Source organism: Mirounga angustirostris, unplaced genomic scaffold, assembly GCF_029215605.1.
Source record: "Mirounga angustirostris isolate CCGP_5_RB_7025 unplaced genomic scaffold, mMirAng1.0.hap1 SCAF_11, whole genome shotgun sequence".
Taxonomy (NCBI): Eukaryota; Metazoa; Chordata; class Mammalia; order Carnivora; family Phocidae; genus Mirounga; species Mirounga angustirostris.
The window spans coordinates 112,246,399-112,261,227 of NW_026991719.1; the positions used below are offsets into that span (position 1 = coordinate 112,246,399).

Sequence of the window (14,829 nt, forward strand, 5' to 3'; positions counted from 1 at the left end):
CTCTGCGGTGTAGGGGAGGGAATCTGCAGGTCTGTGAGTGTCTTGCGCTGACTTTCAACCAGTCCTGGTTTTGGCCACTCCTTCCCTCCCACTCACAGGGGTACCTGACGCTACATATCCCTGAACCTTTTCTGGAGTTCTGTGGTATAACCTGAGTGGCCTCTCAACTTTTCCTACAGATGACTTGGGATACAGTTTTCCCAGTTGTACTAACTCAGTTACTACTTGTCCATCTGCTGTTTGCTTTCCAAAATTTGTTGCTAATGTCTTCTCTCCTGTATCCCCCATCCTTGTGTATTTGTGCCCTTTTAAAGTTCCTTTACTATCATTTTATCGGAGTTTTGAGGAGGCAGCAGAGCTAAATGTGTGATTTCAATCTGCCATCTTTAACCAAAAGTCTCTCAGTGCTTCATGTCTTTTATATACATCATTTACATTTTAACCATCACCACCTTATACAGATTCGTACCACTTTGTATCTGGTCTCCTTGTCTCTAGTTTCTCTTCCCTTAGGGCTGTCCTTCGCCATGCTGCAGACTCATCTGCCTGGAAGGCTGCGCTGTGTACCCCAGAGCTTTGAGTGTAAAACCCCTTCAGCTGCCTCCTGATGCTGCCAGGAGCAAGTCTACCTTCCTTACCCTGACATTCAAGGCCTTCCACAATCTAGCCTCTGCCCACTTCTTCACCCTCATTTTTAGGCTTTCAGAAGCACTCACATCCATACCCACATTCACCTGTAGCTTTGACCAAGCTTATCTGGAACCAATAGGGGCACAATAGCTGGGCTTGCCTGGTGATTTATCCAGTAGATTCAGCAGCTGACCTGTTGATTTTGAGTGACTGATTTAAAGCTCTTGTGTTAAGTGAACACTTGTTGGACTTGAGACTCATAGCCCATTTCAGTCTGGAATTCTGTTTTCAGTATGTGCATGTTCTTTTTTTTTTTTTTTTTTTTTTTTTTTTAAAGATTTTATTTATTTATTTGACAGAGAGAGACACAGCGAGAGAGGGAACACAAGCAGGGGGAGTGGGAGAGGGAGAAGCAGGCTCCCCGCAGAGCAGGGAGCCTGATGCGGGACTCGATCCCGGGACCCTGGGATCATGACCTGAGCTGAAGGCAGTCGCTTAACCAACTGAGCCACCCAGGCGCCCCTTAATTGTGTTCCCTATATTGCACATTGAGTTTTTCCGTGGTATATTACTCTACACCTTACTTATTTTCTGCTAGACTCTGGAGGTGCGAAGATGAGTAGGATGTAGAAATGATGTCTTATAATAAACTGCTGCCTTATTATATGGTATTGGGTTTAAGCCCCGGCTCAGTGGCTGGGTTTCCACAGTGAGACTTCATATTCTTCTAGGGTTTAGCCTTGTCACTTACTATATCCTTCCCACCAAAAGAATGTTCTGACATTCACATCAAGTATGATTATAACATTTTCCTGAAAGCATATTGTTTCCTGATGTTTTTTTCTCCCTAGTGTCGTCTTTGTCGACCTTTTCTTTATGAACCTGATTCTTTGGGTGGAAGGGTCATCGGCTGCAATCTCCTTTGGTACCCTGATAGGTATCCTTGCGATGTGGTTTGGAATTTCAGTACCATTAACATTTTTGGGTGCATACTTTGGAAGCAAGAAAAAGGTAAATTTGTAAAATACTGCTGTTGGCAATTGACTAATGTCTGAAATAATACCTCAATGTGTATATTACTATATATGGAATGCGAAATGTACCATTGGCAAAAACTACAAAGGATAATCATTTTGGAATCAAATATTTTTAAAAATTTTTTAAAATGAAACACAGTAATACTTCAAAAGACACTATTTAATGTACTTCCCACTTTATAGGTTGTTTATATTTCTGTCTATCTCTGTTGGATGAAATTAAAGGGACATATTGTCAAAAGGGGCACCCACACCCCAGTGTTTATAGCACAACGTCCACAATTACCAACATATGGAAAGAGCCCAAATGCCCATCAGCAGATGAATGGATAAAGATGTCATATGAACTCTCTCTCTCTCTCTCTCTCTCTCTCTCTCTATATATATATATATATATACTTTTTATATTGATGACAAATTTAACTGATAATATTTGGAGGTGTTAGATGAAATGAAATGTATTCATAAATTGATTCTGCCTATTTGTTTTTAAAATTTTTTAATTTATATTTCTGAGAGAGTGAGAGAGAGCACGAGTGGGGTTGGGGGGATACTGAGCAGGGAACCCGATGCGGGGCTCGATCCTAAGACCCAGGGATCATGACCTGAGCTGAAGGCAGATGCTTAAGTGACTGAGCCACCCAGGTGCCCCGATGTTGCCTATTTCTTTTCACTTTTAAAAATGCAGCTTCTAAAAGCTTTAAAACTGCATATATGGCTTGTATTATATTTCTATCACACAGTGGTCTAGGCTCTGCCCACATGACTGCTCTTGGAAGTGTTCCATGTCATGTTCCGATTCAGGATTCTGTGTTGTGATTATATGTATATAAATTCACCTCAATTTCATTCATTCTGATTTTCACTTGATTTCTTTTCGAGCAGTTTAAGCATCCAGTTCGCACAAACCAGATTCCCCGTCATATTCCTCAGCAGAATTTCTTCACCAGACCACTTTTTGGCATCATAATCGGTGGCATTTTACCTTTTGGCTGTATTCTTATTCAACTCTTTTTCATTCTGAACAGTATCTGGTGAGTATTGGATCTTCATAATCTCAAAAAAATCTTAATTGTTGATCAATTAATTTTCCTGTATTTCAAGGAGGTTAAATTCTGGTATGGTAAAACTTCATTTGACACCCCCCCCCCCACGCTTTTTAATCCAGGAAATGGCAGTCTGACCCCAGGGGAATTTCCTAGGGAACTTTGACTTAATTCACAAGTTTTTCAAGACACTTTTTGATGGAAATTTCTATGCAGGTTTCCTTTTTAAAAAGTAATAACCTCTTTTTAAGCCTTTCCAGATGACTTAGAAAGTTGGCTCACACTGTACTACTCTGAGCCTTTGCAGGGGGTGGGGCAGGGGTGTCCCTTGGAAGGAGGCGCCTAAAGATGAGAAGAGGCAGCCCTGATGTATCTCTCTTTTCTGTACTGACCTTCCATGCAAGATTTCAGAGTTCCTCTGCTAAAAATACTTTGAAGACCACTGACTCTGGGTCTTCATCTGTCCTGAGCTGTAAGTAATGTTTTTCTGCTCTCCTGTCTGTCAGCTGTTAGCTCTGTTGTCAGCATGCCTGCTCCTTACAGTGTTCCTCTTTCTATTTGTTACTTTGAAACTGTCGTGATTTAAGAATTCTGATATGTAAAGTAAGAACCCGTGCTCTCTGATGCAAGTTCGACAGCTTCAGCTTCTCCAAGTCCTTTTTTTTTCTTAATTCCTGATTCTTGACTGCATTCTCGTTTCAGGGGCGGGTCGAGTGGGGTGGTGCTGCAGAGGGAGTTTTGGAGATGGGGCAAAGTCCCCATAAAATCCAAGGCAGTAGCCAGCTGTGTGTGTTTAGAATGCTTTTGTCCCAAAGCAGTCTTTCAGACACAGCTTTCAAGTCCTCAAAAGTTAGGCTTAATCATGCACATTAATTGCTCACCTTTTAAACAGCATTGTGCCAAATTTGTTTAAAAGATAAGCAATAAAGTTTGTTACCTTGTCAGCAACTAAATATTTAACCTGCTGCAAAATAGATTATAGTAACCGCATTTTCCAGATGTTTTTGATGGGAAAATAATTTTCAAGTGAAAACTAGAAGAGTCTTCAGACAAGTTTTATTTCAATGAAACAGAGTGTGCTTGCTGTATGCAACTTTGTATATGTTCATTATCTACAGAGATGATTTTCCCCAAGCCCCATCCCTCGCCCTTGTGCCCAGGGATACATTCTGCAGGAGATTTTAAAATGGGGTATCGATTGGTTCCTCAGTTTCTTTTCTTTAGAAGGCTTTTAAAATTGCTCATCCCAATTTAGTCAGCTCGGCTCTGTAATAATGAAAGAAATGACTTTGTTCCTCCAAAGTCTGGCAGAAATGTAATCCACACACAGAGCTTTAAGAAGATGCACATCTGAAAGTATATATATATATTCTATCAAATAGACCTATTGGGGGAGGCTGCCTGTCAATAGAGCTTCAAAGGCAAGGCAGTATTTGATTCTGTGGTTTTGTGTTATATAACGTAGTCGCTGGCATTTTTGCACTTACCACCTTCCGTTGCTAAAAAGAAAGCACGGTTTAAAATGTGCCTAAAGAAAATGACAGAGATACTGATGGGTCTCAACTGAATACTGAATGACGTGAGCAGAGAATTATGGGTAAGTAGCCACACAGATACGACCTGGACAAGATCAGGCAGAACTCTGAAGCCACACAGGTCAGGGAGTATCTTTTGGATACTGGATGGATAGATGAAGGTTTGGAATGAGTTGCTAAGGCTTGAGAAGTGTGGCCGTCTCTTGTATGGATTTGGATTGGGCTTTCTGTGTACTGTGAAGTTAATTTTAAAGCTGTCATTTTTATTTTCAGGTCTCATCAGATGTACTTCATGTTTGGCTTCCTTTTCTTGGTCTTTATAATTCTCTTGATTACCTGTTCAGAAGCTACAGTTTTGCTGTGTTATTTCCATTTGTGCGCTGAGGTAAAGACCTAAGAAACGAATGTATCTCGTGCTTCCAAAACTCGTGTTATTGGAATTAGAAGCCTGTGTTGAGAAAGGAATTGAAACAACTGTTAACTGCATGGTTTCTAGAATGTGGGATCAGTTTTTTTTTTTTTTTTAAGATTTTATTTATTTATTTGAGAGAGAGAGAATGAGAGAGAGAGCACATGAGAGGGGGGAGGGTCAGAGGGAGAAGCAGACTCCCCGCCGAGCAGGGAGCCCGATGCGGGACTCGATCCCGGGTCTCCAGGATCATGACCTGAGCCGAAGGCAGTCGCTTAACCAACTGAGCCATCCAGGCGCCCAGGGATCAGTTTTATATTGTGTTTTCCTGATGACACATTTTGATTTTGATGCAGCTATCAAGTTAATGCGACTTTGATGGAAAATTTAAACAGAAAGCAATTTCTCTCTGGCTAGTTACTATAATTGCTGCATAATATTCAGTTAACATAGAAAAATATAGGGAACTGATTTGATATTTGGACATATAAAAGATCTGGTTCAATGTAGCCTTTTTTTTTTAACAATTAAAATTTTCTCCGCTTAGGCCAGCATTGTGTTTTATGGGTTTGAGATTGCTGCTAAAGGCCCTTTCTCTTATTTTCATTTCATGCCTTTTGGTTACCATGGACATAAATAGTTCTGTTTACCCCACTCCACCCCCATTTTTTTTTCTGATGTCATTCTGGATAATTAAGGTGGTAGTGAACATTATTTTCATAAATCCCCTACATCCTTCTTGTTTTGGTAGTTAAATGTCACTCTCTAAAGGTGACAATAGAGAGTTTAGGGAATGGTTATCGTATACATGATGTCTGAGAGCATTTTCATAGGCATATGATGTGTATATTTCTATTTCTTAGATGGGGTGCCTGGGTGGCTCAGGCAGTTAAGCATCTGACTCTTGATCTCAGCTCAGGTTTTGATATCAGGGTCATGAGTTCAAGCCCCACTGGAGCCTAGTTAAAAAAAAAAAAAGAAATGTTTTGGAGGCTCCCAAGACCACCCACATATTTGGCAGCTTACTGGAAGGACTTATGGGACTCAGCATAAAGATGTATGCATGGCTAGGGCCTATTATAGCCAAAGGATACATAACAGAATCAGCAAGGGGAGAAGACACAGGTGGAGTCTGGAGAAATCTACATACAGTCTTCCTATGCTTTCTCTTTTCCACGAGAGGATACATCAGTTGTGCTCCTTTGTCCAGCAGTAAAAAGTATAGTAATAGATATGTGATGTTTGTGCCCAGGGAAGCCCATTAGAGACTCTGCATCCAAGGTCTTCATTAGGAGATAGTCATATAGGCACCCTCTGCCTAGCAACTACAAAAATTCCAGACTCCCAAAAGGAAAGCAAGTGCTCATCATAAATCACATTGTTTGTACAGTCTAGGTATAGCAAACCAGTCTTATCAGTCAGGGAATGATTAAATGCCAAATTCCCAGATGTAAGCCAAGGGCCAACCTTGCAAGCAGACCCTTCTAAAGATAGTAACTTCAGACCTGCTATGTTAACTCTTTTCTGTACTGTAGGTCTCCTTGACCCTCGACCACAGTGCCTTTACAGTAAAATTTTTTTTCTGTCTTTTAAAAAAATTTTTTTAAAAATTTTTATTTATTTGAGAGAGAGAGCATGAGCAGGGGACAGAGGGAGAAACAGACTCCCTGCTGAGCAGGGAGTCTGATGTGGGGCTCGATCCCAGGACCCTGGGATCATGACCTGAGCTGAAGGCAGATGCTTAACCAACTGAGCCACCCAGGCGCCCCATCTTTTTTTTTTTTTTTTTTTTAAGTAGGCTCCACCGCCCAGTGTGGGGCTTGAATTCAACCTTGAGATCAAGAATCGCATGCTCTCCCCACTGAGCCAGCCAGGTGCCCCTACAGTAAAATTAGCATCATCAGGAGCCCGTAGAATACGCAGAACTTGCGTATTGACCTCAGTCATGCCTCCCTGGGTCCCAAATTCAGCTGGGTAAAACAAATCGCATTCGCTATAAAGCTCTATCTGAAGTTTCTGTACTAATCTTTTCCTACCTAGCCTGAGGCAGCTCTGGCCAGTAAATTGAAGCTGACCGGAAAACCTTCTAAGGCTGAGGCAGCGTCCCAATAGAAAGGATGCTCCTGATAGAAAGGATGCGTGCATTACATGTGCAGACCCTGAGGGCACACATGATCTCCCTGGAAACAAAGAGTTTATACATGTTAAGGCACTCCAAGCAGACGTACATTAGTCAGACAGTGTATACCACATTGAATTTCTTTTTAAAAAAAGATTTTTAAAAATTAATTTATTTGACAGAGAGAGACACAGCGAGAGAGGGAACACAAGCAGGGGGAACGGGAGAGGGAGAAACAGGCTTCCCGCTGAGCAGGGAGCCGGATGCGGGGGCTCGATCCCAGGACCCTGGGATCATGACCTGAGCTGAAGACAGGCACTTCACCAACTGAGCCACCCAGGCGCCCCCCACATTGAATTTCTTATAAAACTTCCTCTTTTATTTCTTTTACTGCATAATCTAATGAAGCCTATTTTAGGACAATAATTCGTAACCCATTTATAGTTAGATTTCACCTAAAAAGTTGTTTTTGCTATTTCTTTTTGCAGGATTATCATTGGTGCTGGAGAGCCTTTTTTACCAGCAGTTTTACAGCTGTTTACCTTTTCATATATGCAGTTCATTACTTCTTTGCCAAACTTCAGATCGTGGGCATTGCAAGCAGCATTTTGTACTTTGGGTACACAATGGTCATGGTCTTGATTTTCTTCCTTTTCACAGGTAACCACAGAATTACTTCATGCATTTCAGACTCTCTGAAGAGACTTGGAGATAGCCATAATGTAATAAGCATCAATTAACAATTAATGGAAGGAATAGGGAACAAAGTCATCATGTTCATTTTTATGCTTTGGGGATAAAAGATTGCAAAGCCTGGGGAACTGGAGGGACCTTATGTACTTAGCTCCAAGGTTGTCCCTTGTGAATGTTTTTAAACAGTAGGGATGTGTTCCAAAGCACAGAAAGGGTTATGTGTAATCACCTTTGAATAGCCTCCAAGCATAAACATTAACTGGCTTGAATAACTTTTAAATTAGCAAAAATAGATTAAGTAAATGTGTAGTCATATAAGCAATTAGATGCGAGGGACAAGATGTAGACTTCTCAGGATTATTCATTTGGGGTTGTTATTTGGGTTCAAGATGTGATGGCAACTCTTGTTTAGATTAATGCTTAAAGCCATAAAGGTGGCAAAATGGACTGGTTTATAAAATGATTCAGTTAGAGAAATAAGGAAGTTGGAGAGCTTGGAACCCTTTTCAGGACGAGTGAGGCAGCTTTCCATTCTATCTGCCTCACTTTTTTTTTTTAAGATTTTATTTTATTTTATTTTATTTTATTTTTTTATTTTTTATTTTTGAGACAGAGAGAATGAGAGAGAGAGCACATGAGAGGGGGGAGGGTCAGAGGGAGAAGCAGGCTCCCCGCCGAGCAGGGAGCCCGATGCGGGACTCGATCCCGGGACTCCAGGATCATGACCTGAGCCGAAAGCAGTCGCTTAACCAACTGAGCCACCCAGGCGCCCTTAAGATTTTATTTTTAAGTAATCTCTACACCCAACGTGGAGCTTGAACTCACAACCCTGAGATCAAGAGTCCTATGCTCTACCAACTGAGCCAGCCAGGTGCCCCTCTACCTGCCTCACTTTTAAGTTCTGGTTTTCGCTCAAGTCACATGACTTATCTACATCACTTGGGCAAATTTCAAGTATTCTCTGATTTTAACTCTCAGGTTTAATAGATACGTAAAAATCAACTATGGAAATTTGTCAGAAATCAAAGCCTTAAGACAAGTGTCTTGTCTTGGTGTCTCCTTACCTGAGAAACCAAGGAATCTTGGTGGGTCTCCTTGTTTAATATTGTATTACCTATAAACTGCCAGTCTTAACTCCTCAGTACATAGAAGACTATGCTGGACTCCTCACATCTCTCAGCCACCAGACTTTCTATTTAAAACTGAAGGCCTGAGAATGTCTCACCATCCTAGTCTAACCAGGCTTTTCATGTGTTTTGCGGTTTTTCTAACTTTGTATTTAAAATATGCATACAGAGAAGTGCACACAACATACACCATACACATACAGCTCGATGAGTTATCGCAAAGTGAACCCACTTTTGTAACTATTGCTGGTGTCAATGAACAGTACATGATCAGTGCCCTGGAAGCCACTTCTCTCTACTCACCTTCCCCAAAGGCAGCCACTCCCCTGACACCTAGCATCATGGATTAACTTGGCCTGTTTTTTTTTTTTTTTTAAAGATTTTATTTATTTATTCATGAGAGACAGAGAGAGAGAGAGACAGAGGCAGAGGGAGAACCAGGCTCCCAAGGAGCAGGGAGCCCGATGTGGGGCTCGATCCCAGGACCCTGGGATCATGACCTGAGCCGAAGGCAGACGCTTAACCAACTGAGCCACCCAGGCGTCCCAAACTTGGCCTGTTTTTGAATTGTGCATAAATGGAATCCTACAGGATGTACTCTTTTACGTCTGCTTTCTTTTCCTTGGTATTGTTGGTGAGGTTCCTCCACGTTGCTGTGTGTAGACCTTGTCTACACCCCTCATGTCTTTTGTTTTGGATTTCTCCCCCAGTGACTGACTGGCTTTTATATTTGGGTGATGTGCAGTTGGATGTGTCTCACACAGTAATTTCAGGCTTCTGTTTTCTTCAATACCTAGCACTTTGACTCAGGTTGCTTTTTTCTGAGAGTCTTGTATGACAACAGCTTCTTTCAGAAGGTAGATGGAATGCTGAATGGTCACATTGCTGATAGAAATCTTCTCCCATTGGTTGGCTGCACCACTTGTCGTCTCTTCTGTCACACTCCACTGAATACTGACTTTTTTTTTTTAATACTAGGATTGTTTTCTTTTTTAAAGATTTTATTTATTTATTTATTTGAGAGAGAGCAAGAGTGAGAGCGCACAAGCAGCAGGGGAGCAGCAGAGGGAGAGAAGCAGGCCCTGGTGAGCAAGGAGCCCGATGTGGGGCTCGATCCCAGGACCCCGAGATCATGACCTGAGTCGAAGGCAGACACTTAGCCAACTGAGCCACCCAGGTGCTCCTGAATACTGACTCTTAAATCTTTTTTTTTTTTTTAAGATTTTATTTATTTATTCGACAGAGAGAGACACAGCAAGAGAGGGAACACAAGCAGGGGGAGTGGGAGAGGGAGAAGCAGGCTTCCCGCTGAGCAGGGAGCCCGATGTGGGGCTCGATCCCAGGACACTGGGATCATGACCTGAGCCGAAGGCAGACACTTAACGACTGAGCCACCCAGGCGCCCCTCCTGAATACTGACTCTTGAAGGTTCCCAGTGATCCCTTGCCAGATCAAATGGCCTTTCCCTAGCCTTCACCCTCCTTGGCTTCTGCAGCTGACTACTCAGCACCTATTCTGTGAAACTCTCTCAATGTAATTTGCATCATTCTCCTTGTACCTCCCTTCCTCTTGCTGTCACCTACCTCTAGCCTTTATACAAGGTTCAGTCTTTAGCATTTCAGGCCCCTCTTTGTACCCTCCCCGTTTCAGAGCTCATCCAGTCCCATGGCTTCATCTACCTCCTCAATGCTGACAGCTCCTAAGTCTATGCAGTTAGATTCTGAACATTTGCCTGTCCCATTGGCACTGCCAACTCAACACGCCAACTCCAGTGAGTGTAGTGCTTCCTTTCCCAAGACTGACTCATTTTAATTTCTTTCCATCTTTGATGTGTTTGTTTATTTTAGAGAGACCTAGTATGGAGGGAAGGGGCAGAGGGGGAGGGAGAGGGAGAAGCAGACGCCCCACTGAGTGCAGAGCCCAATTTTGGGGGGTGGGGACTTGATCCCACAACCCCGAGATCATGACCTGAGCCAAAATCAAGAGTCGGACACTCAACCGACTGAGCCATCCGGGCATCCCATGAAGTGTTTTTGGCATCTGTTTTCTAGAACTGTTCTTTAAGAAGCCCTGTCTGCTTATAGACCCTTAAATGGCATCTCTTTACATTTCATCATTATATATTTTTTCCTGTCATATGTATTTTTTCATCATCATTATATTTTGAGGTTCACAGCAGGAAGTGAGGCTTATTGCTTATGGTCATGTTTCACTTTTGAGGAAGACATCCTTAATTAAATCATTAGTCTTGAGAATATGGATGTACACAAAGGTACAGTTATTAATTGCTGATTACTCTTTCTTGCTGTAGACAAATGCTTCTGAGAGGGTTTTTTTTTTAAATGGCAACTTGAAAATTAGCAATATCCACTCATGTTAAAAATGCCGAGGAGTTTCACACTCATTTAGAATAATTATGCATTCATCCAAAGCTCTTCCTTGTGGTCACCACATTGTCTTTGGTATTTGGATTCATCTGTGTCATCACAGCAGAAGGATAAGACTTCACAGCTGTCATCTTTCAATATTGAGTATTGTGACTGTAGGGAAGACTATTTATATACTAAGTATATTTCCATGTTGCTACAAATCCTTTATTTTTACTTATTTTTTTAAAAAATTTAATCTCTACACCCAACATGGGGCTCAAACTCACGATCCGGAGATCAAGAGTCACACGCCCTTCCGACTGAGCCAGCCAGGTGCCCCAACTATGAATCCTTTATATTTATCATTTGTAAGGCTGCTTAATCTATTGAGCAGATTATTTAACCATTTCTTGCCTATCGAACTTGTTTTTTCTGTTTTGAATTATTTCCTTAAGACAGTCTGTGAAATGGGATAGCAGGGTCAAAAAGCATGAATATTTTTATGATTCTTTATGCTTTTCTGCCATTAGCACAGTGTATTGGTTTCCCCACAACCTTGGCTGGCACTGAGTATTATTTTTGAACAAACAAAACAAAACCCCAAAAGTGGTTTTCTTTTTTGTTAACACAGTATGTCTAGAATGGCATCCCATTGTTTTCTTCCTCTCATTTTTTGAGCCAAAGGAAGTGATGTGCATTGTGGCTGGTGTTCCTCTACCCAATTTTTAGTTGGTGGCACACTTACAGATGTGTAAACAACATGTCGACTTAGGATTCAAGGGACAGGGAGAGGAAAGATAAGCCACAATATATCAACAATATCACCAGAGGGTACCAGGACGGAAACCTTGTATTGTATAGACTAAGATAAATAAATTTCAGTTAAGTGTGGGTGACTTGCCCCAAATCTTAACTGGTTTTAAAAAACTAGTTTATCAGCTGGTTAAGCTAGTTAAAAAAGAAACTAAGTCTGTGCATTACCAACTAGGCTATGCTGTCTTCCAATCTGATTGTTTTCCTCTGATTTCTAATGGATGCTCATTGATGGTTCACTTATGGATACTTGGTCTCGATTGATGGTTCACTTATGGATACTTGGAGGATAGTTAGTGATTTTTATTTGCATCAAGTTTTGTTTTAGGTATCAATAAATGAGTTAAAGTCTTTTTTTAAATTTTATTTTTAAGTAATCTCTATTACAACCCCAAGATCAAGAGTCAGGCTGTACTGACTGAACCAGCCAGGTGCCCCAAATGAGTTAAAGTCTTAAGAAAATGACTTGAAATAATGTAGTTTTGTAGATTTTGATAGGAAGGATATAAAATCACAATAACCAATTAAGATCTAACACTTAGGATTCCTTCTTTAAAAGTCTAAAGTGCTATGTTGTATTATAATAATGGCATTTATAGCCTAATGTAAACCTTGAAATCTTTTATGTGATGATGTATGTTTTAAGCAAGCAATGAAAAATGTTTGCATTTAGCCAAGGTCTATTATTTAGCCACAGTCTATTATTCTAGAGCAGTGTTTCTCAGCCAGGGGTGAATTTGCTCCCTAGGGAACATTTAGCAATATGTGGACACGTTTTTAATTGTCATGACTGGAAGGGTGCTAGAGACATCTAGTGGGTAGAGGCCAGGAATTCTGCTGACCACCCTACTGTGTGCAGAACAACCCTCTACAAAATAGAATTATCTGGCCCAAAACATCAGTAGTACCACTGTTATGAAACCCTGGTCTAGAGTGAACTATTTTCTTTTTTTTTTTTAAAGATTTTATTTATTTATTTTGACAGAGAGATAGACAGAAGAGCACAAGCAGAGGGAGTGGCAGAGGGAGAGGGAGGAGCAGGCTCTGCACTGAGCAGGGAACCCGATGCGGGACTCAATCCCAGGACCCTGAGATCATGACCTGAGCCGAAGGCAGACGCTTAACCATCTGAGCCACCCAGGCGCCCTAGAGTGAACTATTTTCAAACCTTACTTTTCCTTAGGAGTTAATGCTATTTTCAAAATACAGTTTTGTTTTTGTTTTTTTAAAGATTTTATTTTTATTTATTTGACAGAGAGAGACACAGCGAGAGAGGGAACACAAGCAGGGGGAGTGGGAGAGGGAGAAGCAGGCTTCCCGGCGAGCAGGGAGCCCGATGCTGGGCTCGATCCCAGGACCCTGGGATCGTAACCTGAGCCGAAGGCAGACGCTTAACGACTGAGCCACCCAGGTGCCCCCAAAATACAGTTTTGATTGTCTCAAAAATCAAGATTATGTTTAGAATCTGAGACTCTGAATCACCAATCACTGTGTGGTGATTGAAGCCAGTTTGGTACCAGGAGCTTTTAAGACCCAGAAGAAGTATTAGCCAAGTGCCGAGTGCTTTACTGGTAGCTTTCTCACTAAGTGTCTGTGCTTTGAATATATTTTTATTCATTAAAAAGAACCTAATGAAGCTCAATATGTTTTGAGAATGTCTACTGTGTAATATTTTATCACTAAATTAAAGTGAAGAATCCATGTTCTCACACAGTGTAACATGAAATACACTGAAGGAAAAGGCCAATTACCTCAATGCACAAATGTTAGCCGTATTGGGCCTTTCGTGTTTTACTATACCGACTTGTCTCTGCCTTATTAAAAATTTCAGTTCTCGGGCACCTGGCTGGCTCGGTCGGTTAAGTGTCTGCCTTTGGCTCAGGTTATGATCCCAGAGTCCTGGGATCAAGCCCAAGCCCCACCTTGGGCTCCCCGCTCAGAGGGAGCCTGCTTCTCCCTCTCCCTCTGCCTGCCGCTCCCCCTGCTTGTGTGCTCTCTCTCTCTCTGGCAAATAAATAAATAAATAAATAATCTAAAAAAAAAGTTCTAAAGGGTAAAAGATCAAAAAGGGATAAAGATATATTAATGCTAATTGTTAATCACCCAACAAATATTTATTAAGCTTCTATGGGCTTGGCAATGTGTTAAGAGGGAATATGGAAACATAGATCTAACACTATCTGGTTTTTGTTGAATTGACTTCGTGCCAACTATTTGCATGTATTTATCTCACTTTTCACCTAATTGTCTAATTAGCATGAGATGTTAAGTCATATTACTGCCATTGTATGGATGAGGAAACTGAGATTAAGTGACTTGTTTGAGGTCACTCAGCTAGTAAGTGTTGGAGCTCTGATTCAGTTGAACCCAGGTTGGTCTGACTCCAAAGCTCATTCTCTTAACTACAACTCTCCATGTCCTCCTCAAGAGAGAGGCACTTTCCTTGAGCTGAGGCCAAGCCAACAACCAGAGAATGCCTGTGGAATCTCCTCTGTGGTCCTCTGTTTGATCAGGTGGACTGCTCTGAATTGGGAGAGCTAAGATTGGCGCATCTAAGAGCACAATATCGCCCTCAGGAATAAGATGATGGAAACAATATCTCAGTCTTTCCCATACCCTTTTGACCCTTCTTTCAGAAAATGGAGGCACATTCTTCCAGTTTTTCCTCATTACTTCTTCAAGCCCAGCTCATTTTGGTTTCAATTTACATTTATGGATCCACATGCCAGGTGCTGTAGGAATGAGCAGGACAGAGTCCTCTCTCTTGAGGGTATGGAAAACTGGGGCTCCCATTGTTTTTCCCAGTGCAACTAGCTACACACCTACTCTAACTCTGGGTCCTCCAGTAGCCAGTGTTCTTCTAGTTTTGAGTAGCCTGCTAAAACTTTTCAGAGGAAGGGAAGCCTCGCTTTTCCTGGCGGGAAGCAGAACCTGCATTCTCTGGCATATTCTTGTACTGTGTGGTTTACACTCTCTAGCATCTCATACCTGAATTGGTTTCTACTCCCGACACGCCAGGCTTTTCCTGTCCAACTGCTGCTCATTCTCCGT

At 41.6% G+C, this 14,829-nt stretch overlaps 1 protein-coding gene across 2 annotated transcripts in view; it reads left to right on the forward strand.

The window, feature by feature from the left end:
• The window catches only part of LOC123839772 (transmembrane 9 superfamily member 2-like), a 78,052-nt gene that overhangs the window by 57,829 nt on the left and 5,394 nt on the right, over nucleotides 1-14,829 (forward strand). For both annotated transcript variants that reach the window (XM_045869554.3, XM_064574860.1), the window contains 4 exons: nucleotides 1,482-1,641; nucleotides 2,553-2,701; nucleotides 4,522-4,633; nucleotides 7,265-7,436. In XM_045869554.3, coding sequence (XP_045725510.1) covers nucleotides 1,482-1,641; nucleotides 2,553-2,701; nucleotides 4,522-4,633; nucleotides 7,265-7,436 — 593 coding nt within the window. The remainder of the gene's footprint in view (nucleotides 1-1,481; nucleotides 1,642-2,552; nucleotides 2,702-4,521; nucleotides 4,634-7,264; nucleotides 7,437-14,829) is intronic.